This window comes from Salvelinus fontinalis, unplaced genomic scaffold (genome assembly GCF_029448725.1).
Source record: "Salvelinus fontinalis isolate EN_2023a unplaced genomic scaffold, ASM2944872v1 scaffold_0074, whole genome shotgun sequence".
Classification (NCBI taxonomy): Eukaryota; Metazoa; Chordata; class Actinopteri; order Salmoniformes; family Salmonidae; genus Salvelinus; species Salvelinus fontinalis.
In genome coordinates, this window is record NW_026600283.1 from 418,549 (window position 1) to 442,186 (window position 23,638).

At 43.1% G+C, this 23,638-nt stretch overlaps 4 protein-coding genes and 1 non-coding gene across 7 annotated transcripts; 3 read left to right on the forward strand and 2 right to left on the reverse strand.

Annotated features, from left to right (window-relative positions):
• The first annotated feature begins 365 nt into the window (after nucleotides 1-365).
• LOC129842903 (mitochondrial pyruvate carrier 2-like) lies at nucleotides 366-6,235 on the forward strand. Its single transcript, XM_055911605.1, has 5 exons — nucleotides 366-650; nucleotides 4,027-4,067; nucleotides 4,253-4,337; nucleotides 4,487-4,598; nucleotides 5,081-6,235. The coding sequence occupies exons 1-5, from the start codon at nucleotides 551-553 to the stop codon at nucleotides 5,136-5,138; spliced, it is 396 nt and encodes a 131-aa protein (XP_055767580.1). The 5' UTR covers nucleotides 366-550; the 3' UTR covers nucleotides 5,139-6,235.
• Nucleotides 6,236-6,524: 289 nt separating this feature from the next.
• Nucleotides 6,525-8,719, forward strand: LOC129842902 (SOSS complex subunit B2-like). Its single transcript, XM_055911604.1, has 6 exons — nucleotides 6,525-7,224; nucleotides 7,341-7,387; nucleotides 7,533-7,624; nucleotides 8,032-8,103; nucleotides 8,182-8,257; nucleotides 8,375-8,719. Exons 1-6 carry the CDS (start codon nucleotides 7,128-7,130, stop codon nucleotides 8,606-8,608), a joined length of 618 nt encoding a protein of 205 aa, XP_055767579.1. The 5' UTR covers nucleotides 6,525-7,127; the 3' UTR covers nucleotides 8,609-8,719.
• Nucleotides 6,768-6,849, forward strand: trnas-cga (transfer RNA serine (anticodon CGA)). The gene has a single exon. It is a non-coding gene; the product is annotated as a tRNA-Ser (tRNA).
• A 4,988-nt stretch (nucleotides 8,720-13,707) lies between the features above and the next one.
• LOC129842924 (PI-PLC X domain-containing protein 1-like) lies at nucleotides 13,708-17,413 on the reverse strand. 3 transcript variants are annotated; one of them, XM_055911631.1, is made up of 8 exons: nucleotides 17,102-17,413; nucleotides 16,637-16,737; nucleotides 16,083-16,250; nucleotides 15,675-15,830; nucleotides 15,195-15,356; nucleotides 14,955-15,067; nucleotides 14,802-14,875; nucleotides 13,708-14,729 (listed from the first exon to the last, which is right to left on the reverse strand). In XM_055911631.1, the coding sequence occupies exons 1-8, from the start codon at nucleotides 17,196-17,198 to the stop codon at nucleotides 14,479-14,481; spliced, it is 1,122 nt and encodes a 373-aa protein (XP_055767606.1). In that variant the 5' UTR covers nucleotides 17,199-17,413; the 3' UTR covers nucleotides 13,708-14,478. The 3 variants fall into 3 exon arrangements, with proteins under 3 accessions (XP_055767606.1, XP_055767605.1, XP_055767607.1); XM_055911630.1 differs by having other exon boundaries at nucleotides 16,601-16,737; nucleotides 17,102-17,410; XM_055911632.1 differs by lacking the exon at nucleotides 15,195-15,356 and having other exon boundaries at nucleotides 16,601-16,737; nucleotides 17,102-17,406.
• Nucleotides 17,414-17,495: 82 nt separating this feature from the next.
• LOC129842925 (regucalcin-like) lies at nucleotides 17,496-23,161 on the reverse strand. The gene is made up of 8 exons (XM_055911633.1): nucleotides 23,058-23,161; nucleotides 21,981-22,142; nucleotides 20,971-21,153; nucleotides 20,761-20,861; nucleotides 20,483-20,597; nucleotides 19,970-20,101; nucleotides 19,478-19,632; nucleotides 17,496-17,775 (listed from the first exon to the last, which is right to left on the reverse strand). Exons 2-8 carry the CDS (start codon nucleotides 22,138-22,140, stop codon nucleotides 17,725-17,727), a joined length of 897 nt encoding a protein of 298 aa, XP_055767608.1. The 5' UTR covers nucleotides 22,141-22,142; nucleotides 23,058-23,161; the 3' UTR covers nucleotides 17,496-17,724.
• Nucleotides 23,162-23,638: the final 477 nt, after the last annotated feature.

Consider the following 23,638-nt stretch of genomic DNA (forward strand, 5'->3'; position numbering starts at 1 on the left):
GAAGAAACCCTTCTCATGTGCATGAGGTTATTAATGGCCAACTTGATCATAAGCTAAGTTAAAATATAAATGTGGCTTCTTCAGTTTATTGTTTACATTGTGTCTTTGCCATGTACAGTCCACAATTACATTCAGTACGACATAAGGTTTTGGAACGTTCATATAGAAACATGTAATATTGAACAAACATGCTTCTCGGGTATGTAGCCGAAGGTTGGAAACTAAGCGTGGCTCTGTTTTCTAGGAATTACGAAATGGGGTGGGCTCATAGTGTGGGCTATCTCTCCCTACCAATGGCAGTGGGTTTGGGGCGGGGTTTATATTTCAGTACCGCCCCTCAGGTGACACTCCTACATAATAGATTAGGCACTTCGGGTAGATGAGCCTGCTTTCTGCCAATGGTTCATACAGGCTATTCTGTATTCTAGTTAGTATAGACAATCAATGACAGGGTGTACTAGATCTACAATACAGCACATACTATTTCTTTATTTTGAACTGTCGGTACCAAGTTCAACAAAAGTAGGAAATAAAACTCCAGTCTCCAGACATGGCTTTAGTGGGAGTTAGAGCTTCATACCACAGGATTCTTAACAAGATCGAGCTCAAACTACCTGCTAAACTGAGACCTTTCTACAACCATCCAGCAGGTAAGAACATCATTATTATCAGGCTCACCTCAACATGAGAGATCTGCATCACTTCCACTGTTCTCACCATCTTACAGTACAGACAATATGTATCATGTAAATGACGCCTGCTGTCTGTGCCTACTTATGAAAACAGCCTAACCAGTTCTGCTAGGGCGAGTATGAGGTGTTCTCTCATTTATGTCTGGAAGTAGCTAGCCAGCTAGCTAACTTTAGCCAGTTAGCTTGGGCGCTTGACTGCCGTTGTGAGGTCAGAACACTCAGATCAACCCTACTCCTCGACCAGAGCGTCCAGTGTGCGCTCCAAACGCTCCGAGAGCGAAACGCTCAGAATTTACAAACGGACAATCTGACAAAGCTCTGAATTTACGAATGGCCAGAGCGCACTCTAAACGCTCTCTGGCACTCCAGATTGAATTTACGAACATTTACAACGGTCGCGTGCATAGATACAGAACAAAAATACTAAATTGACTGGGTCGCGTCTCTGGCAACCGAACGGATAGAACGGACAATCAGCCGGCTTGGGTAGCAACCCCAGATTTGTGTCGGGACTACATCTTGTGGAAGGATGAAATAGTATGAATAAATTAATAAAAAATAAGAAGTCGAGAGCCGGCAAACGTGCCAATATATACTCCAAACACCGGCTTCAAGGGATTATCAACATATTCAAATAATGATTGACACATTTTCATTAAAACGTTATTTTCATTAATTTATTCATACTATTTCATCCTTCCACAAGATGTAGTCCCGACACAAATCTAGGGTTGCTACCCAAGCCGGCTGGTGCTCGTTCTATTGGTTCGGTTGCTAGAGACGCGACCCAGTCGTTCAGTCTTCTTGTTCTGTATCTATGGACGCAACCCTGTCGTTCGTTCTAAATGTTCCATTGGCATACTGGCTGGCAACGTTCTTATTCCTTGCTTGCTAGCTAGTCAACTACGGTTAATTTACTGTCACGTCAAAAAGTGCAGCCAGAATAACAGCAAAGTAACTGCATTTGCATTTGTTTAATCTGTTTTCTAGTTACATTTATTTGGAACCATCCATAACAATGAGCTAATGAGGCGCGATTTCTCCTGGCATAGAAAATGTGTTCCCTCGTCACAGGACACTGTTCAGAGGAGCTAGTCAACACAGCGAACACAATCACTTCAGACAGAAGCTGGAAAGAATGAAGACTAGCTGCACTTTGTTTCATTGTAACTTTTTTTCAATTGGCATTTCTTTGTATCCATAAAAATGATGCCAGACGATTCATGATTTCGATTGGCAGAGAAACGCTGCCTGTCTGTCCCGACTCCCTAGACGTTCATTACTATGGGACACCTGGAGATCGGAGAGATAGACAGCAAGGTGTATACACAAATCTCAGCTGTAACGAAATGTTAGTCTAAAAGAAATGTGAGAAAATGTCTAGATGATTTTTACAGTGGAGACCAAGTTCATAAATTCCCTGGCTGGGCTGATGAGACAGTGGATTGCTCAATCAGATGGAACAGAGTAAATGGGCATTTTAACATCACAGATTTAGGATGCGTTCGTAAATTCGCTCTGGTTATATACTCCGATATCAGAGCACTCGTCTGAGTGTGCCAGAGAGCAGAATAACTGATGAATTTACAAGGCTCAACACTCTTTGAATATGGCCGGTGTTAGTAAACCTCGGCAAAAAAAGCGTAATTAAATTGTTGCCAGCATCACAGTTACAGTCACCAACGCTCTAGATAACATGAAAACAGCCTAACCAGCTCTGCTAGGGCGAGTAAAATGGTCAGAGTGAGGTGTTCTCTCATTTATGTCTGGAAGTAGCTAGCAAGCTAGCTAATGTTAGTCAGTTAGCTTGGGTGATTGACTGCCGTTGTGAGGTCAGAACACTCAGATCAACCCTACTCCTCGACCAGAGCGTCCAGTGTGCGCTCTAAACGCTCCGAGAGCGAAACGCTCAGAATTTACGAACAGACAATCTGACGACGCCCTCTGGCACTCCAGAGTGAATTTATGAACGCACCCTTAGCCGGCTGGAATGCGGTTTTAAACAATCAGCATTCAGGATTAGAGCCACCCATTGTATACCTATGGATAATTCTGGATAAGAATTCTTCCATTCATTCTGGATAAAATCTACCATTTGGCACAGCAATTGACTTTTGGGGGGAGGGGTGTTGGAGTGATGTTAAAGACACTTTCAAAAAGGAGAAACTAACTGCTATCATTTACTGACAAACAAGAGCATTAAACATTTGTATCAACATAAATACATACATATGAACTAGTGCTCTTTAGCATATGAATGAGTGCTCTAAACTTAGATTGAGTTGAAACCTGAGTTGAAACCTACAGTAGCAGTGCATGGACTTTGGATGGGGGACCCTTGGTCAGTACTAGTCAGTCCTAGACTAGCAAACCATGTGCAACCTTGACATTGAGGTTATCTTGAATGGCGCAAACATAGTTTTATGACAGCAGTGTTGGTATAGCGTCGACGTCTGTCTGTAGCTGAATTTAACTTAGAGGTGAATAAGGACAAACCGTGTTGATGCTGCTAATCTGAATGCTGATGAGGGAGTACACAGGGCTCGTCCCTCAGCCCTGGGGAGATAGGCCTGAACTATAACAGTATGTTAATGTGGCTTGAAGGGGGTAGACAGAAGGTTGTTCCAATTAGTGGTTCTCAATTCCTGGTTCATGGGATATTGTTAATTAATATCAAAATAGTTTGGGAGCATAATGATACAGAGATGAGATTAAAATCATAACGAAGATTAAAAGCAAAGCAATTAAGTAAAACCAAGTTATTATAGTTGATAAAACAACCAGCCTAGCTGTGAAATAGACAAGAGAAGGGAAGACTATGAATGGATAATGTGTCTGAAGCTAAGTGACGTTCAACCACCATGTTTAGCACTCTTCAATAAATTATAGCCCTTGGCAAGTTTTCAATTGGCAAGAAGAGAGCAGGAGAATAACCGTTGTTAAAACCACAGGAAGATACTGATTCCAGTCACTTTCAGTTTCACTTTATCTCTCTATTTCATCTTTATATTTCACTCCTCAACAACAAATGAAATGATTGGACAGTTTAATGCTGCACAACGTTGATCTATTTCTGGAACGTTTTCATGCCTAACTGCTTTGGCATATCCCACTCAGACGTCAATTCAACGTCTATTCCACATTGGTTCAACTTCATTTCATTGAAATGATGTGGAAACAATGTTGATTCAAGCAGTGTGATCTCTTTGTTGCATTATCAACCAACTGTTTACACAAAACTAACTCTCACATGAATCATTGTAATCTTGTGTAATTGTACTCAACTTTCATTTCTAACCTTTCTAAATAAACACTGATATGTTTCTGTTTGTAGGCCCAAAGACAGTCTTTTTCTGGGCACCAGTGTGTAAATGGGTAAGAGTTGATATCTTTAACAAGTGTCTCATGTGCTGGACAGCTTATAATGGAGCTAAAAGTATGTATCTCTCTCTCTCTCTCTCTCTCTCTCTCTCTCTCTCTCTCTCTCTCTCTCTCTCTCTCTCTCTCTCTCTCTCTCTCTCTCTCTGTCTCTCTCTCTCTGTCTCTCTGTCTCTCTACAGGGCCTGGTTATGGCTGGCATGGCTGATATGACACGGCCAGCTGATAAACTGAGTCCCTCTCAGTCTGGAGTACTCATGACTACAGGTAATGGACATTGTGGGAAAGTGGGGAAAGACAATGTTTGACATTTACATCCACTATACAACAGTAACAAATTCCTGAAGCTGAAAAACATTCAGATGCTCCAACTTTACCTGTCTCTTTACCTGTCTTGTCGCCCCTCTATTTTCCAGGTGTTATTTGGTCCCGATATTCTCTTGTCATTATTCCAAAGAACTGGGGTCTCTTTTTTGTCAACGGTTTTCTTGGATTGGCAGGAGCCAACCAACTTGTTAGAATCTGGATGTGAGTGGGACAGACTCCATAGTTAGACAAAATTCTGATGGGGTGTATGTCAATCAATGCCATTGTCTGACAATAACATTGTTAATAAATATACAGTACTGCTTTGCAGGGCAAAGTGTGTTTGGTCAAAAACAGATTAATTTATGACAGTCCATTGTCCTTGGACATGGTGTCTATACCAGTTTGGAACTTTTTACAGACACATTTTTTTGTTGGCAAACTGGTCCTGAGACTTGTATTTTGCAAGATTACTTAAGTTCACATAAAAAAAATGTTACTCTATAACCATGGTCAGTATCTTTCATTTGTTTACACTTTAAAAAACAGAGGGCTAAATTGATCTGTCAGGGTCCTTGCCTGAATGTAAAGGATAGTATGCCTGCCAACTTGTCTTTGCTCTCTGAGACCTATGATTAGTCTGTTTGAACTTTTGTTTTGGTTTGTTAAGGTCGGAGGTCAACCCTGTCCCTCTGTGTTTCTAGGTACCAACAGGAAGTAAAGAAGCAACAGGACGAGAAGGCCCAGATCCCCATCATATAACCCGCACACGCACACACACGCGCACACACGCACACACGCGCACACACACACACACACACGCACACACACGCACACACACTTGTATTTAATTTATTCATGTCTTAATCAATTTTTTGGCAAAGTCTGTAAAGTCAACCCTCAACAGTCAGTAACACATGTCGTATATACAGTACATATCACAGGTCTGATATACAGTACATACCACAGGTCTGATATACAGTACATATCACAGGTCTGATATACAGTACATATCACAGGTCTTATATACAGTACATATCACAGGTCTGATATACAGTACATATCACAGGTCTGATATACAGTACATATCACAGGTCTTATATACAGTACATATCACAGGTCTTATATACAGTACATATCACAGGTCTGATATACAGTACATATCACAGGTCTGATATACAGTTCATATCACAGGTCTTATATACAATACATATCACAGGTCTTATATACAGTACATATCACATGTCTTATATACAGTACATATCACAGGTCTGATATACAGTACATATCACAGGTCTTATATACAGTACATATCACAGGTCTTATATACAGTACATATCACAGGTCTTATATACAGTACATATCACAGGTCTTATATACAGTACATATCACAGGTCTGATATACAGTACATATCACAGGTCTTATATACAGTACATATCACAGGTGGCTGGTTGCAACTTAATTGGGGAAGGCTGGCTCATAGTAATGGCTGGAACGGAATACATGGAATTTCCATGGTTACCATGTGTTTGATAACATTCTATTCACTCAATTCCAGCCATTAATATTAGCGTTCCTCCCCTCAGCAGCCTCCTGTGATATGTATATAACCAGGCCCTATATAACCAGGCACTATATTCTAATAGGCCTAATGAATATGTAGGAATTTACATTCCTTCCTTTTTTGTGTTAGAATTCTTTTAAGACCAAGGAAATATCTGGTTTTGGCTTGAACTCTCAGTATTTGTAATAGATTTGTGCCCCTTAAATATTTACTTAGTATTATGTGCAAATGTAATACAGTTGTTTGTAGGATTACATAATTGTTGTAATTTAAATAAATAATGTATTTATGAAAGCTGTATCTGTAAAATCATTTATTTTCTGTAGTAAAAATGTTACAACCTTGTAGGCCTACAGGCCAGATTAATTAATTATTCAGCTGTTTTGATAAGGACTAACTTTTCATTGCTTTTGTTGTTCTTCATTTATATTTTATTCACATGTTTGTCATATTTTACAATATACATTGTAAACATTACATTATAAACCTTTTGAACATAGATAGCTATGGTCTGATATGGTCTATGATTATTTATTTTTTTGTGCATTTCTGTGGCCCTGGCCTCATCCATCTCGTCGGCAGTGTATAGGCGCCACCCTGTGGCAATTTGGCGAACTACAGCGCAGGACAGGAAAAGAGAAAATGACTTACCTTCAGTTTATTTACAATACATAGCTACAAAGAAAAGCAAGGATGCAGTATAAAACCAGCGCTCTCTTACAATACCACTTATCTAACGTAACTAGCTTCTCAATAAAATACCTAGGCAAATATCCCAATATGTAAGAAGGTTTCTATATCATTGTTACCACCAGTAATATGCACAGTCACGGTGGCCGAGAGGTTAAGGCGTTGGACTCGAAATCCAATGGGGTTTCCCCGCACAGGTTCGAATCCTGTTCGTGACGATTGTTCGCTTTTAGTATTTGCAGTTGTATTAAAGAAAACACGGCAAGTATATCGACAAAACCAACTTCTGCTTAAATAGGCTTATTTGGATTTCGAAATGGCTATATGGAGAATTTATGCTTTATTATGGGGGAATGAGCTCTGAACGTAACACGCCCCCTTGATAAACATGTGTTTTTCTCGTCTCCCTAATTTTGACAGCTGTAAATTAATTAGAACCTGCTTTGAACGATTTCCACCATCACTACTCGTCTCGCTTTAGTGACTTTAATCAAATATGTTCGCCAGTGTGCCAAACGATGATCAATTCTTGATAAAAGACATAAAGTCGGGATTGAAGAATATAAATGTAATCTTTATCGTGTTGGAAATGGGTGAGTGGTGAATGACAGTAAAATGTTTGTTTTATTTTTTTTAAATGATGTGTTTCATTTGGTGATGAATGAATGAATGCAAACTTTGTTCACTCTCTCATTCCCTCCACCTGAAGGAAGGGTAACTAAAACAAAGGATGGGCATGAGGTTCGCTCCTGCAAGGTGGGGATCATTTCCTCATTATTTTCGCTCTCTCCTTCATGCAAACCTTCTCTACCTCTCTCCTGTAAAGTGGGATAATTGCTCTCTTTCACAATCCTTTTCTATTCTACTCCCTCTCCCCTTTTCTCCCTCCCTCCCCTGTCAGGTGGCTGATAAGAGTGGGTGCATCACCCTGTCTGTGTGGGACGAGTTGGGTGGACTCATCCAGCCAGGAGACATCCTCCGTCTCACACGAGGGTATCTATCTATCTATCTATCTAGACAGACAGACAGTCATTTATTTTGTTTTGTCTCTCACTCTGTCAATTCTAATGTCAATATACAGTGTTGTAATGATGTGCAAATAGTTAAAGTAAAAAAGGGAAAATAAAGTATGGGTTGTATTTACAATGGTGTTTGTTCTTCACTGGTTGCTCTTTTCTTGTGGCAACAGTTATCTTGCTGTTGTAATTGCACACTGTGGTATTTCACCCAATAGATATGGGACTTTATCAAAGTTGGATTTGTTTTCGAGTTCTTTGTGGGTCTGTGTAATCTGAGGGAAATATGTGTCTCTAATATGGTCATACGTTTGAAAAGGTTAGGAAGTGCAGCTCAGTCTCACTCTCTCTCTCTCTGTCGTCTGTCTGTTTCTCTCTCGTCAGCTATGCATCCCTGTGGAAGGGCTGTCTGACTCTTTACACAGGCAGAGGAGGAGACCTGCAGAAGACAGGAGAGTAAGACACACAAACGGTTGGCTTGGATGTTAATGTGTTGTAGATTTAGGTAAGGTATTGATCTGTGTTGTATTGTAGTTTTTGCATGGTCTTCTCTGAGGTGCCAAACTTTAGTGAACCAAACACAGAGGTACTGGCCCAGGCCAACAGGCCGGTGAGTACACACACCAGAATGATCTATACATTTTATTATACATGTTATTTTCTACATCTCCCCTCCTCCCCATCACCTCTTCCTTTCTCTCTGTTCATCTCATCCTCCTCTCTCCAGTCTAAAGTTGAGTCCCAGAACAGTTCTTCTGTCAGTCAAAGCTCCACCCCCTCAGTCCCCACCCACACATACTCTTCCAATGAATGCTCTCCGCTCTCCCAGAATCCAACCTATGGGAGCACAGGACGGCAGAATGGGCGAGGCAACGGAGGTCCTGGGCAAGGCAACGGAGGTCCTGTCACCGACCCTATGGGCAACAGCAGGGACCCACGGCAAGGGCTAAAGAGGAAATGATGCTGGTTTCAAATCAACACGTATCTTGGGCCTAACTGTATTTTTATTTAGCTAATTAAATCATTGTTGTTAACATGGCCATGGCCATCATTTTCTAAGGAATGTTACACATGTTACACATTTCTTTCAAATAAATAAATCATTACTAAAAGATTTTGGGAGTTTGAAGTAAAGTTAACTCACTCGAACTGTTTCAACACGGTCCATACCGGCAGATAGCCTGCCCCCCTTTCATTTGCAGTAGGTAGAAGTTGTTTCTTGGAAAGAGGCAGAAAAGAGTGAGACCAGGTTAGAGGACTTTCTCATTAATATTTCTGGAACACTGCAGATTCTAGAGGATGCATGTGAGAAAATGTCCTTACATATAAATCACACAGAGGAACAACACCCGACCACGCACATCCAAGAGAGATACACCTACTCATTCAAGGGTTTTGCTTTATTTGTACTGTTTCTACATTGCAGCCATTGGAAGTCCATAGTCACTCCTCCCAACAAAATCATGAGAGACTAGCTCTCTATGAGTCCAGTAGGCTATAAAAGTCATGTGAGAGACTAGCTCTCTATGAGTCCAGTAGGCTATAAAAGTCATGTGAGAGACTAGCTCTCTATGAGTCCAGTAGGCTATACATGTCATGTGAGAGACTAGCTCTCTATGAGTCCAGTAGGCTATACATGTCATGTGAGAGACTAGCTCTCTGAGTCCAGTAGGCTATAAAAGTCATGTGAGAGACTAGCTCTCTGAGTCCAGTAGGCTATAAAAGTCATGTGAGAGACTAGCTCTTTATGAGTCCAGTAGGCTATAAAAGTCATGTGAGAGACTAGCTCTCTCTGAGTCCAGTAGGCTATAGATGTCATGTGAGAGACTAGCTCTCTATGAGTCCAGTAGGCTATAGATGTCATGTGAGAGACTAGCTCTCTATTAGCCCAATAGGCTATAGATGTCATGTGAGAGACTAGCTCTCTGAGTCCAGTAGGCTATAAAAGTCATGTGAGAGACTAGCTCTCTCTGAGTCCAGTAGGCTATAGATGTCATGTGAGAGACTAGCTCTCTCTGAGTCCAGTAGGCTATAGATGTCATGTGAGAGACTAGCTCTCTATGAGTCCAGTAGGCTATAGATGTCATGTGAGAGACTAGCTCTCTCTGAGTCCAGTAGGCTATAGATGTCATGTGAGAGACTAGCTCTCTATGAGTCCAGTAGGCTATAGATGTCATGTGAGAGACTAGCTCTCTATTAGCCCAATAGGCTATAGATGTCATGTGAGAGACTAGCTCTCTATGAGTCCAGTAGGCTATAGATGTCATGTGAGAGACTAGCTCTCTATGAGTCCAGTAGACTATAAAAGTCATGTGAGAGACTAGCTCTCTATGAGTCCAGTAGACTATAGATGTCATGTGAGAGACTAGCTCTCTATGAGTCCAGTAGACTATAAAAGTCATGTGAGAGACTAGCTCTCTATGAGTCCAGTAGACTATAAAAGTCATGTGAGAGACTAGCTCTCTATGAGTCCAGTAGGCTATAGATGTCATGTGAGAGACTAGCTCTCTATGAGTCCAGTAGACTATAAAAGTCATGTGAGAGACTAGCTCTCTATGAGTCCAGTAGACTATAAAAGTCATGTGAGAGACTAGCTCTCTATGAGTCCAGTAGACTATAAAAGTCATGTGAGAGACTAGCTCTCTATGAGTCCAGTAGACTATAAAAGTCATGTGAGAGACTAGCTCTCTATGAGTCCAGTAGACTATAAAAGTCATGTGAGAGACTAGCTCTCTATGAGTCCAGTAGGCTATACATGTCATGTGAGAGACTAGCTCTCTATGAGTCCAGTAGGCTATAGATGTCATGTGAGAGACTAGCTCTCTATGAGTCCAGTAGACTATAAAAGTCATGTGAGAGACTAGCTCTCTATTAGCCCAATAGGCTATAAAAGTCATGTGAGAGACTAGCTCTATGAGTCCAGTAGGCTATAAAAGTCTGAGATAAAATATAAAGTATGCCTATGCTAGTTCAGCATTTGAGTAAAAGTTCACAGAAGATTCACAAGTTAACTAGCCTACATATAAATTCAGATCAGTCCAAAGTCCACAGTGTGTATGTGTGTGCTGGAGGTGAGCTTCTGGGGGGGGGGGTGGTAACACACGCAACGGCCGCCTGACGAAGGCTCCTGCAGCCAGACAACTTAACTGTGGTGCAGGAATTACTTTATATTCACGCTATTGATTTCCTGTTTATAAGCCTTGTCCCCTGCCACGACTAAAAATGAAACTGAAAGTCTGTCAATGTGGGTGGAGACAGTATTTCTGTAGTAGCCAGAAGGTTTTTCATTCAGTTAGTTTGCAAAGACAATGGACAAATACAGACCGAGTGCCTGAGAGAAGTTTGAGGTGTTAGCTGCTAACGATTGCTCCACAATTAGCTACAGACACATATCCTTACTGGTTTGAGAGGCTTTCACTTTTAACAACTGTTGTCAGACCAGTCATGCTTGACGAGGGAGTACGCTATGAGGCCCTATCAGTGGCAATGGGAGCCACGGTGAGGCCCTTGTCCGACTTTCAGAGGAACAACCCTGGCAAGACACCTGAAAACCTTTTGACTGTGGAAGGCTTTCTCATCGGTTCTGTCCTGGGCGTCACCTCTCTCCTGCAGTGGCTCAACCCTGTCTCATGGTTGACATGGGGGTTATCAGTGCTTTTCTTCAGCGAGGACAAAACAAAGGCAACCAACACCGAACTTTTTGTGGATGAGGAAAAATTCTTCGATAGGGAGTTCGATTATGACTTCACCGACATTTCTGACTCTGAGAGTTTTGTGAGAGGCGATGAGGGTTACAAGCGACCGTGTGGATGGAAACGGATCGCGTTGAAGGTTCTGGACAAATACGGAGATAACACATGGCTCGGTCCAAACGGGATTCGGACATACTCGGAACCCGGGGAGTGGCCAGTGTCATATCACGGTACCAGCGAGGACGGGGCTAAAGGCATCATCCAGTCCCACTATAAAGTAGGAGATAGGCAGCTCTACGGGCGAGGGATCTACTCCACTCCTGACCTCAGCCAAGCCAGCGGCTACGCTAGAGACTTTGTGTCGAAGACAAACGGGAAAAACTACAGGATGGTCCTTCAGAACCGCATCAACCCAGCCCAACGGAAAATCTGTAAGAGAGTTGACTACTGGCTTGTTCCAGTTAATGACGGCACATCTGAGGAAGAAGGGAGGAGGATTGTGGAGCGCTCCATCCGCCCTTATGGGATTCTGCTGAAGGAGATGTGAAGGGACGTGTGATAAGAGAAGGTAAACCAAAGTCATAGGGAAGGTGTAAATTGCATACTCCTCGCGTCCTCTCTCCCTGTATCTTTCTCAAAACCCATTGCATGAGAAAGCCAGAGTTCCTTCCCCTCGGACCTTCTCCTCCAATTGGTTTTGAGAAGGAGACAAGGACATGCAGTTGAGATCTTCCCATATAGAGACTTTAGAGCAGGAGGCCATGTTGCTTCTTTTTCAGAAATAATTGCCTTTTGAAGGAGTTAGATTATATTTCAACTGCTAGATATTCCGTCTTTATTAATTTTATAGTTTGTTCTGTCTGGCTGTATCAATGAAGTGCCTTACTGTGAATTGCCATTTGTGAATGACATCAATGTTTATTTAACGTATGTGTTCCCTATATTTTCTACAATGTATCTATTGTTCTACAGTTAATGATGTGACATTAATTATGCACCTTGTTAGGTGTGAGTTTAAATTTATCTTTTGTTCAGTGATCTGCCATCATTTCTGCTTTTTCCTTTATTATGATATGATTTTAAATGTATTATTATTTTGTTTCACCATACACTTTTATCGACCTTTTTGTTAGCTTCTGTTTTAGTTTCCTCTAGAAAATTAAACTAGTGCCAACAGATCTGTCCCTGCAACATGTTTTACTGCACTTCTGCTGTTTGAACACAGGAGGGCAGCACACAATTTACCTGACAATTTCTCAGGGTATTCATTCTCAGCTGTGAGGAAGTGGTTTATTTTATAGTCACACCTTCTGTAACATTACTATTTCACGGTGTTGTTAGTGTTTTAAAAAATGTTTAAATGTATTTTTAAATGTTTTTAAAATATTTTTTTAAAGGGGTGGATCAGCTTAATATTGCGGAAAGAATGTTGCTTCCAATGTAATTGTCTGCATCATTTCCAATCCCCCATATTTTTGGGGTAAATATATATATATCCATACACGCACGCATGCATACATATACATACACATACCTATATAGACATACATACTTTTAAAAAGAATATACCTTTATTATTATTCCCCGCAAACCCTACCACCGATCCCCCAATTGGAGTAAACTAATAAACACTTCTGCTTTTACCTTCAATTTATACATCTTATACACATTTTACAGACAGTCTACTTTACAATAGTTCTCTCTTGTTTGTTCTTTGTCCTTCCTCTATTTCTGATGTCCATCCAGTTTGATTTCTATTTGTAACTGTGCTATTTCACAAAAGTTCCGAACCTATGTACATTTTACAGATCCCGTATGCTTTACATTGTTTATCTGGTTATTAGTCCAACCCTTCAGCTCCATTCAACCCCTCCCATCTATCTCTCAACATCATCCATTTCGGATTTCTATTTGCCATATATTTTTCAACTGTGCTGTGATGCTTCACAAAAGATTTGAACCTTCCTATTCTCATAGCTTCTACAGATGGTAAATTAAAAATAAACATTTTTGCTAAAATAATTATTATATTATTGATTGACTATGGCTTTTCAAATCACCCAGTATTGCTATCTGTAGCGTTAGTTCTAGGCAAATGTTGCAATTCTTCAGCCATTCCTGGACCTGTGACCAAAAACGAGCTACATAAGGACAATATCAAAATAAATGATCTAATGACTCTGCCTCCTCACAGCAGAATCTGCAGAGCTGGGAAGGTTGTATCCCCCATATATATAACATTCTATTAGTTGCAAGAATTTTGTATAGTAATTTAAATTGAAATATTCAAAGTTTTGAATCCGGCGTTGTTTTGCGTATCAATTGTTAGTGTTAATTATGTTTGAAATAAAGATTCCTCAAACTGATGAAAAGTTCAATAGACATTTATGTATTTGCCCCTGCATGTAGTGTATTTGCATATAAAATATAAAATAAATTATATTGTCCATCTGATGGAACTTTTCCTTTGGCATCACTTTAGAATGTAAAAACCTCTGATTGTATCCATCATACTCATTAACAACACAGTAAACCTGACACCCTGTGCTCTAGGTAGACGTAGGGAAACATGGGAACTCGTTCATATGATCTAGCAGTGCACGTGTCAAACTCATTCATATGATCTAGTAGTGCACGTGTCAAACTCATTCATATGATCTAGTAGTGCACGTGTCAAACTCATTCATATGATCTAGTAGTGCACGTGTCAAACTCATTCATATGATCTAGTAGTACACGTGTCAAACTCATTCATATGATCTAGTAGTACACGTGTCAAACTCATTCATATGATCTAGTAGTGCACGTGTCAAACTCATTCCACAGAGGACTGAGTGTCTGCGTGTTTTCGATCCTCCCTTGTACATGATTGATGAAATAAGGTCACTAATTAGTAAGGAACTCCCCTCACCTGGTTGTCTAGGTGTAAATGAAAGGAAAAACCAAAAAACCCACAGACAGTAGGCCCTCCATGGAATGAGTTTGACACCCCTGATCTAGTGTATCAGAGTACCATGTTGATTACACCTAACCAAACCTCTCAGATCTCCACAACTGCATAGGGAGAAGGAGCTAGAAGCCATTTGGGATCCTGTGCATGTTAATCTGTCGGTCTCTTTCTCACTCCGTCCCTTGTGAGTCATCTGTGGCGCTCTGTCTTCAGTAGTTTCTTATTGAGCCCGATAACCACAGAGGCAAAGTGGTTCAGACCCACAAAGTCTCCACAGATGATGTTGACAGCGGTCTGGTCCGGTCCAGGAGTCTGCTTCTCCACCCAGTCCAGCAGCAGGGAGAAACTCTTCATCGTTAACTTCCTCATCGTCAGACAGGGGTTGCAGACCACCACAGCAGTATCCTCCGTCAGGTTCAGCCCCGAGGTGAAGAAATGAGCTGTCAATCAAAGAGCTCAGCTGTCAATCAAAGGACACGCAAGCCCACGCGCACACACACACACACACTAACCTGCTCTTCCTTGGGCCTTCTGCTGCTCCTCCAGGTAAGAAATTACCTCTTTGGGGTCTGCCGAGTCAGCGTACCTGTAAAGGGTCAAAGGTTACAGGTTTAACACACATCCACACAGAGTCCCACACACAGAGTCCCACACACAGAGCGTACCAGTAAGGGATCTTAGGCCACAGTTCCTTGTGTTGGTGAAGAATCGTCTCATCGTCGTACGAAACGATGACTTGCCGCCCCAGATCCCAGCACTGGCTCAGATAGGGAGTCTCCTACACACACATACACGAGAGTTCATTCACCTTTCATGCCAATAAAACACAGAAAACAATGGACACTTCACTTCCTGAAAACTTATCTGACCCCAACTAACACCACTTCCTGAAAACGTGAACTCACCCCAACTGGCACCACTTCCTGAAAACGTGAACTCACCCCAACTGGCACCACTTCCTGAAAACACAAACTCACCCCAACTGGCACCACTTCCTGAAAACACGAACTCACCCCAACTAACACCACTTCCTGAAAACATGAACACACCCCAACTGGCACCACTTCCTGAAAACGTGAACTCACCCCAACTGTCACCACTTCCTGAAAACACAAACTCACCCCAACTAACACCACTTCCTGAAAACACAAACTCACCCCAACTGGCACCACTTCCTGAAAACAAAAACTCACCCCAACTGGCACCACTTCCTGAAAACACAAACTCACTCCAACTGGCACCACTTCCTGAAAACACGAACTCACCCCAACTAACACCACTTCCTGAAAACACGAACTCACCCCAAATGACACCACTTTCTGAAAACTGAACTGACCCCAACCCTGACTGAGACAGGCAGTTGTGGGGTCTTGTCTATCCTGTACCTGTGGGGGGCAGAGTTTGTCTTTAAACAGCTGAGTGATGTAGCAGACCAGGGCCTGGTGCTCAGAGTCAGTCAGCAGGTAGAAGTGGGAACAGGACAGGATCACTACCTCCTTCTGGTGCTGCTTCAACCACACAGCCATGGTTGACAGGGCCTCCTACACACACACACACACCACACACACACACACACACACACACACACACACACACACACACACACACACACACACACACACACACACACACACACACACACACACACACACACACACACACACACACACACACACACACACACACACACACACACACACTGGATTGTGAATAATATTTCTAGAGCATATGCTCTCACATCGAGTACAGAAGATTAACACACCAGAATGGCATGTGTGTTTACTATACCGTACCTTTACAGTCTGTAGCGTATAGATCGCGTGTGCGAAGTACAGCGTGTCATCTGTGTTGTGTGTTTTTAGCAAGTCTTGTGTGTTGTGTGTATTTTTTATGTTTTTATGGGCGATCCGTAGATCGAAGAACCGGATTCCAGCATCCAACTGATCAGGAATACACCACATCTATAGGAGAAAAGGACAGGGAAAATCTCTTTGATTGTATATAATATTAATAATACACACACACAATACTCTGTCTGCAGTGTGTGTGTTTGGTGTGTTTTTTTGGTTTTATTATCCTTGTGGGGACCAGAAGTGCTCACAAGGATAGTAAAACAAGGGAAAAAACAAGGGACATTTCGCCAGTCCCCACAAGGAAAAAAGGCTATTTTTGGCTTAGGAGTTAGGTTTAGGGTTACAGTTACAATTAGGGGTTAGGGTTGGGGAAAATAGGATTTTGAATGGGAATCAATAGTTTGGTCCCCACAAGGATAGGAAAACCAACATGTGTGTGTTTGGTGTGTGAAGCCTGCCTGTGTGGTGGCCCAGCGGTAGACACAGGGGCGTACAATGCAGGGTGCCAGTCGATCCAGAAACTGCAGCATGAATGACTCAGAACCCAAGACAGGAGAGTGTGTATCCAGGCAGTAACTCATGCTGTCATGACTCCCTGCAAGCAGAGACAAAAACAAAGACACAAGAGCGAAGTCATATGACATCAAGGAAAGGGACGGAATAGATTTGAAAAAAGCAGGCTTACTTCCTCTAATGAAACTCGTGACAAATGTTCTCTCGGCTAGTCCCATATGAACATAGAACAGGTCTCGAACCCTCAACCATCTAGCCCAAAGTCCAGTGCGTAATCGATTGTGCCCCAAAAGCATGCTCAAGTGGCAGAGTCGATATCCGCGCTTATAAACCCAGGGTGGTTTACAATAACAATGTGCTCTAAACTCTATATCAAACTCTTTTTGTAATCGAAATAAAAAGGATAACAGTAGGCTATCACTCGACATTATTAAGTTGATTCTCACCGGGTATCGCCAGGTCCCAAAGCGGTGTACCCCACAGTTCCTCTGGCAGTTGAGACATCCAGTCTGCGTTCGTGGACGAAACGTCTCCGTGCTCCATTTCCACCGCCTACTGACATCTACTATTGAAGATCGCTTGTAAACAGCGAGCGGAATGTAGCAGAACCACAGTTAAAATGCTGTAAATATGTTGGATTTCACCCGGGTCTGTGACTAGAAAGAGATGTAAATGCCCTTTCCCATTTGGTCCTATTCTTGCTTCCGATTATCTTCAGCAGGAAGAGGACATCCCAGTTACCCCAAGAAAAAAACATGCATGAATGCCGCGTGACGTCGAGCAGCAATGGCATAACAGCGAGAATTGTATCAAAATAAGAGTCCTCATACAAACTACCTATCAATTTTAGCATTTTTATTGGACAGAATATGTACAATAGCCTACTAATACATTAAGTACAGTAACTATAACTGAGGCGTGTTGAGTTTTGCTTAAAATCATAAAGTCATATTATTTTATTAGCGAGATTAGTGGTCAGTGGGCGCAGTTCAGTTGTGCAGCCGAGTAACTGGCTGATCATCATGGCATGATTGACAAGGGCCGGTTTTCAGTGTTTCCATTGTGTCACTCATCCAGTGAATGAATTTGCAGGAATGCCCTTTGCACCCAGGCCTGTGATCTGCAAGGAGAATAAAACACAGGCTGAATAAAACAGTGCCGTTTAAGACTAGGGAGGACTATTTTTTATATTTATGAGCATGGCCTTATTTCTATTACAGCATATTGGATGACTGTCATTCATATTCCATTTGCCCAGCTCATTGTAACCAATAGGTTTAGGCTACTACATGATACAAAGTGTTTCCCTATACCTATCATGAGGTTACTACAACCTAGTTAGTATACAACAGTATGAAAATGTATGCACTCACTACTCTAAGTCACTCTGGATAAGAGTGTCGCTAAATTACAAAAAATGTTTCTAACAGGTCGAGAGACAAATTGGAGTAATCAAGGTGACAAACAGTGACACATTCAATACCGCCTTGCACACTCTGCATCTAGCTGATCTAGGTTGTAATCATAAGTTCAAAAAGTTGCAAACAAGAGTTTCTATTGGACAAAATAGCTAGGTTTATCCCTGTTTCGTTCTGTTTGCTTCCGTTTAAGAAAGGTCTTTCAGGCCTCCCGGGTGGCGCAGTGGTCTAGGGCACTGCATCGCAGTGCTAACTGCGCCACCAGAGTCTCTGGGTTCGCGCCCAGGCTCTGTCGCAGCCGGCCGCGACCGGGAGGTCCGTGGGGCGACGCACAATTGGCATAGCGTCGTCCGGGGTAGGGAGGGTTTGGCCGGTAGGGATATCCTTGTCTCATCGCGCTCCAGCGACTCCTGTGGCGGGCCGGGAGCAGTGCGCGCCAACCAAGGGGGCCAGGTACACGGTGTTTCCTCCGACACATTGGTGCGGCTGGCTTCCGGGTTGGAGGCGCGCTGTGTTAAGAAGCAGTACGGCTGGTTGGGTTGTGCTTCGGAGGACGCATGGCTTTCGACCTTCGTCTCTCCCGAGCCCGTACGGGAGTTGTAGCGATGAGACAAGGTAGTAATTACTAGCGATTGGATACCACGAAAATTGGGGAGAAAATGGGATAAAAAAAGAAAAGAAAAAAAGAAAAAAAAGAAAGGTCTTTCAACAGAATCGGCAGAATGAACACACCCCTGATCACCAGCACACGCAGTTCACTTTCATAGCAGCCACATACAAACGGCATCATAATTTCGCTAGTTGTTTAATTCCTTCTCGCATCTACGCACTCTCATCCTCTCACCTTTTCCCTTCCCTTGTGGCCTTAAGTGCACAACACAACAGCTGTCTGTGACCAGGCAAAAAAAAAACTTTCCAAGCCAAACCTTCATACCATAACCGCTACACACAGGCAACATCGTTGTCACCATATTAGCTAACCTCATAGTCAACATAGCGACTAGAAAAAATGCGTTAGTAAACCCGCTACAATCACGCTGTACAGTGTCAGTTCTTGCTGCAAGATCTCTGATATGTTGGAGGTCCTCTGGAAGTCGTCATGATTACGAAAGGGGGCGCGAACCATGAGCCTCCTAGGTTTTGTATTGAAGTCAATGTACTCAGAGGAGGATGGAAAATAGCTGTCCTCTGGCTACACCATGGTGCTACCACAGAGAGTGCCGTTCAGGCTACTGCAGACCATTACAAAAGTGTGTTTTAATCAGTTATTTGGTCAAATGTGAATACATTCAGTAGTTTTATACTTTTTTAATGTTTCACTATTTTTTTTTCTTCTGAAATTTACTGAGTAGGATGGTCCTCCCCTTCCTCCTCCGAGGAGCCTCCACTGACACACACACGTACCCTAAAGACAAAGCCTGCCTGTGGTTGCTTGGCCAGGTCTGCCTCATCCATTCCCTTGCAGGCTGAGGTCACGTACAGGTCTGAATAGTCTATACCCCCGAAACAACATGATGTTGTCTTATCCACCGGTAGCTTCACTGTCTGCAAACGCACCCCTGAGAAGAGGGGGAGGGAAGATGGAAGGAGGGAGAAAAGAGAGAGCGAGGCAGCAGAGAGAGAGATAGAGGGAGAGAGGACAGAGCGAGAAAGGGAGAGAGGGAGAGGGAGGGGGCAGAGTGAGGGGGCAGAGAGATAGAGGGAGGGGGCAGAGAGATAGAGGGAGGGAGCAGAGAGATAGAGGGAGGGGGCAGAGAGATAGAGGGAGGGAGCAGAGAGATAGAGGGAGGGGATAGAGAAGGAGAAAAGGAAAGGGGGGATTGGTGGTTTTTACCTTCATATTATAATATACTGTAACTGTTATGCTCTGACACACATAAGCAGGTACACACACACCTGTCTGTGGGTCAATCTGAATCACTCTGCCTCCATTGTAGCAGGCGACCCAGAGTCTACCGTCTGCGTCAATACACATGCCATCAGGAATCCCCTCCCCCTCCTCCATCTTATACACCATCCGCCGGTTACCTACACACACACACACACACACACACACACACACACACACACACACACACACACACACACACACACACACACACACACACACACACACACACACACACACACACACACACACACACACACACACGTCGATGTATTACAAGGTTTATGTGTGTGTGTGAGCGTGTGTCACTCACTGATACTCCCGGTGTTGATGTCATAGTTGAAGGCTTCCACAGTGTAGGTGAGGCTGTCTATGTAGTAGAAGGTTTATGTGTGTGTGTGAGCGTGTGTCCCTCACTGATACTCCCGGTGTTGATGTCATAGTTGAAGGCTTCCACAGTGTAGGTGAGGCTGTCTATGTAGTAGAAGGTTTATGTGTGTGTGTGAGCGTGTGTCCCTCACTGATACTCCCAGTGTTGATGTCATAGTTGAAGGCTTCCACAGTGTAGGTGAGGCTGTCTATGTAGTAGAAGGTTTTGTGGTCCAGAGACCAGTCCAGACCGTTTGAGATGTCCACCTGGTCAAATAATAAAAATAGCAACATAAAGGATAGCTTCAGTCTCTTTTCATCTAATACCTTATAGGATTAGTCGTTGGTACTGTATATCTCACACTGACACGGAACTGTTTATGCTAGAAACTATCATTGAGAACATTCCACTTCCACCCTTATGTATCACCTGATTGAAATGTTTGACTACAATGTGGTCCTTGTTCAGGGAGAACAGAGAACCCTGCTTCAGCTCTAGAACTGTAGGACGTTCCTCCATCGCCATGGTACCTGACAGAACACAGTTAACAGAACATTACATGGAGCACAAAACAGATGCGGTAGAAGAGAGCTTGATGGATTAACGGATTGTCAAATGAATTGATCTATAAATCTCTACCTGCAAAGAGGCGTCCAGCAGGGTCCACCTTGCCATCATTAAAGCGGTTGTTGGGTTTGTCTTCATCGATGACAGCGATGGTGGAGATGGACTTGGACTCCCAGTCCAGCGCTCCAAAACTCCGTCCCTCTCCGATCACATATCCTCCAGACCGCCGAGGGACCGCACAGCCCACAAACTTCTCTGGGGGGAGGAGTGGGGATTGGAGGAAGAGAAGAGAGGGAAAAGGTGAGGAGAGGGAGCAGGGAGCAGGGAGAGGGACAAGGGGAGTTGGAAACAGGGAGGGTTGTAAAAATAAAAATCCAGAACATGACAGGAGTATAAAGTGTTGCTACTGTAACGGATGGGAAATGGCTAGCTAGTTAGCGGGTGCGCGCTAGTAGCATTTCAATCAGTTACGTCACTTGCTCTGAGACTTAAGTAGTGTTGCCCCTTGCTTTGCAAGGGCCGCGGCTTTTGTGGAGCGATGGGTAACGACGCTTCGTGGTTGACTGTTGTTGATGTGTGCAGAGGGTCCCTGGTTCGCGCCCGTGTCGGGGCGAGGGGACGACGTAAAGTTATACTGTTACATTGATGCTGTTGACCCGGATCACTGGTTGCTGCGGAAAAGGAGGAGGTTGAAAGGGGGGTGAGTGTAACGGATGTGAAATGGCTAGCTAGTTAGCGGGTGCGCGCTAGTAGCATTTCAATCAGTTACGTCACTTGCTCTGAGACTTAAGTAGTGTTGCCCCTTGCTTTGCAAGGGCCGTGGCTTTTGTGGAGCGATGGTTAACGATGCTTCGTGGGCGACTGTTGTTGATGTGTGCAGAGGGTCCCTGGTTCGCGCTCGTGTCGGGGCGAGGGGACGGTTTAAAGTTATACTGTTACACTACCTCATAGCCCAAACAACCTGCACAAAGAACAAACTGGATCTACAAAATAGAAGTTCAATGAAAAAGATCTTTACTGAACCTTAGTTAGTGGTTAAGACATATTCACCCGGGTCACAGCTGCCTTTCTGATTGGTTTACCTGTGGCCACTGTCTCTTTCTGATTGGTTGCTGGGTTCCAGCGGTGGATCTTCTGTCCGGATATGTCCACAAAGAGCAGAGTTCCTTCTTTCTCCTCCCACACTGGCCCTTCACCGATCTCACACCTCTCTTTCACCACACACTCCACCTTCACAGACATGACTAAAGCAATTTGACACACACACACACACACACAGTTATACACAGTAGCCCAGGGGCATCATGCACCCCAAAAATCTGAGAGTAATATTCGTATGCGTAAACATACTGAATTGTAATTGGATGCATTTTACCACCGTATCATACTGCGCTATGATTGGTTAAGACCACACAGGTGGTGAGGTCATCTTCGGTTGATCGTGGTATGAGACACGTGAACATACCAGTTATAGCTAGCTAATAAAGAGCTGTGTTTAGAAATATCCTGTCGTACTGCATGTTATTATTTTGTAGGAAGCGCGCAAAACAAGACACTGAGGGGGGACAAAGTACCCAAGGATGGCTGGGGGAGGACCGGGTCTTTTACATTTACCACTAAAAGTACATCACTTTCGCAACAAACAGTCAAATTGAAGTCTAAAACATCTGGTTTCAAGAAAGTTACTCTTAATATACAATAATGTACAAAACATTAAGAACACCTGCTCTTTCCATGACAGACTGACCAGGTGAATCCAGGTGAAAGATGATCCCTTATTGATGTCACTTGTTAAATCCACTTCAATCAGTGTAGATGAAAGGGAGGAGACTGGTTAAAGAATGATTTTTAAGCCTTGAGACACGGATTGTGTATTTGTGCCAGTGAGAGAGTGAATAGGCAAGACAAAAGATGTTCCGTTGAACAGGGTACTCTGCGAGTTATAGACAGTAGCCTGCCACAGCTGTTGAATTATCTCTAAGGCAGCGAGTGAACTTCTACTTCACTCACTCTTATTTCTCTACGTAGCCCCATATAAATGACTGCACTACACCGACTTGTTTTTACTTTTAGCCAACTGCTGGCTAGGATACTATAACTTGCAACTTTGTTAATGATTTCTCAGAAAACAACACATTGTACAGACACGGCAACATTACCTGTTTTAAACGCCGAAGTCGCCTGAAAAGCTTCTGAATCGCGTGACAGAAAGTGTCTCGCCGCACAGACAGACAAATAAACAGACCATGTGACAGGGGTAGTCCGCTCCCCTGCGGTACCTCTTACTCAACTGAAAAAGCATGCCGTCAGCAAAAAATGCGTCGTAAATTCGGACCATAAATTCCAATTTATACTGTAACATTTCACATGAATCCCCCCTCACATACAGTAGGCCTGTAGTTACGGTATAGCTGTTGAATGTCGTCTAGCCACATTATGCACCTCATTTTCTGACCTGATGCGTTTACATAATAGCCTACATACAATATACCCTGTTGATTGTTACAGAAAGCAACAGTAATTCTGAGTTTCTTGTTTTCTACAGCGGCCTAGTTCCCATAATGTTCCCCATAGGACACCGATCCCATTCCCGAGTACCGTGTTCCCATAATGTTCCCCATAGGACACCGATCCCATTCCCGAGTACCGTGTTCCCATAATGTTCCCCATAGGACACCGATCCAATTCCCGAGTACCGTGTTCCCATAATGTTCCCCATAGGACACCGATCCCATTCCCG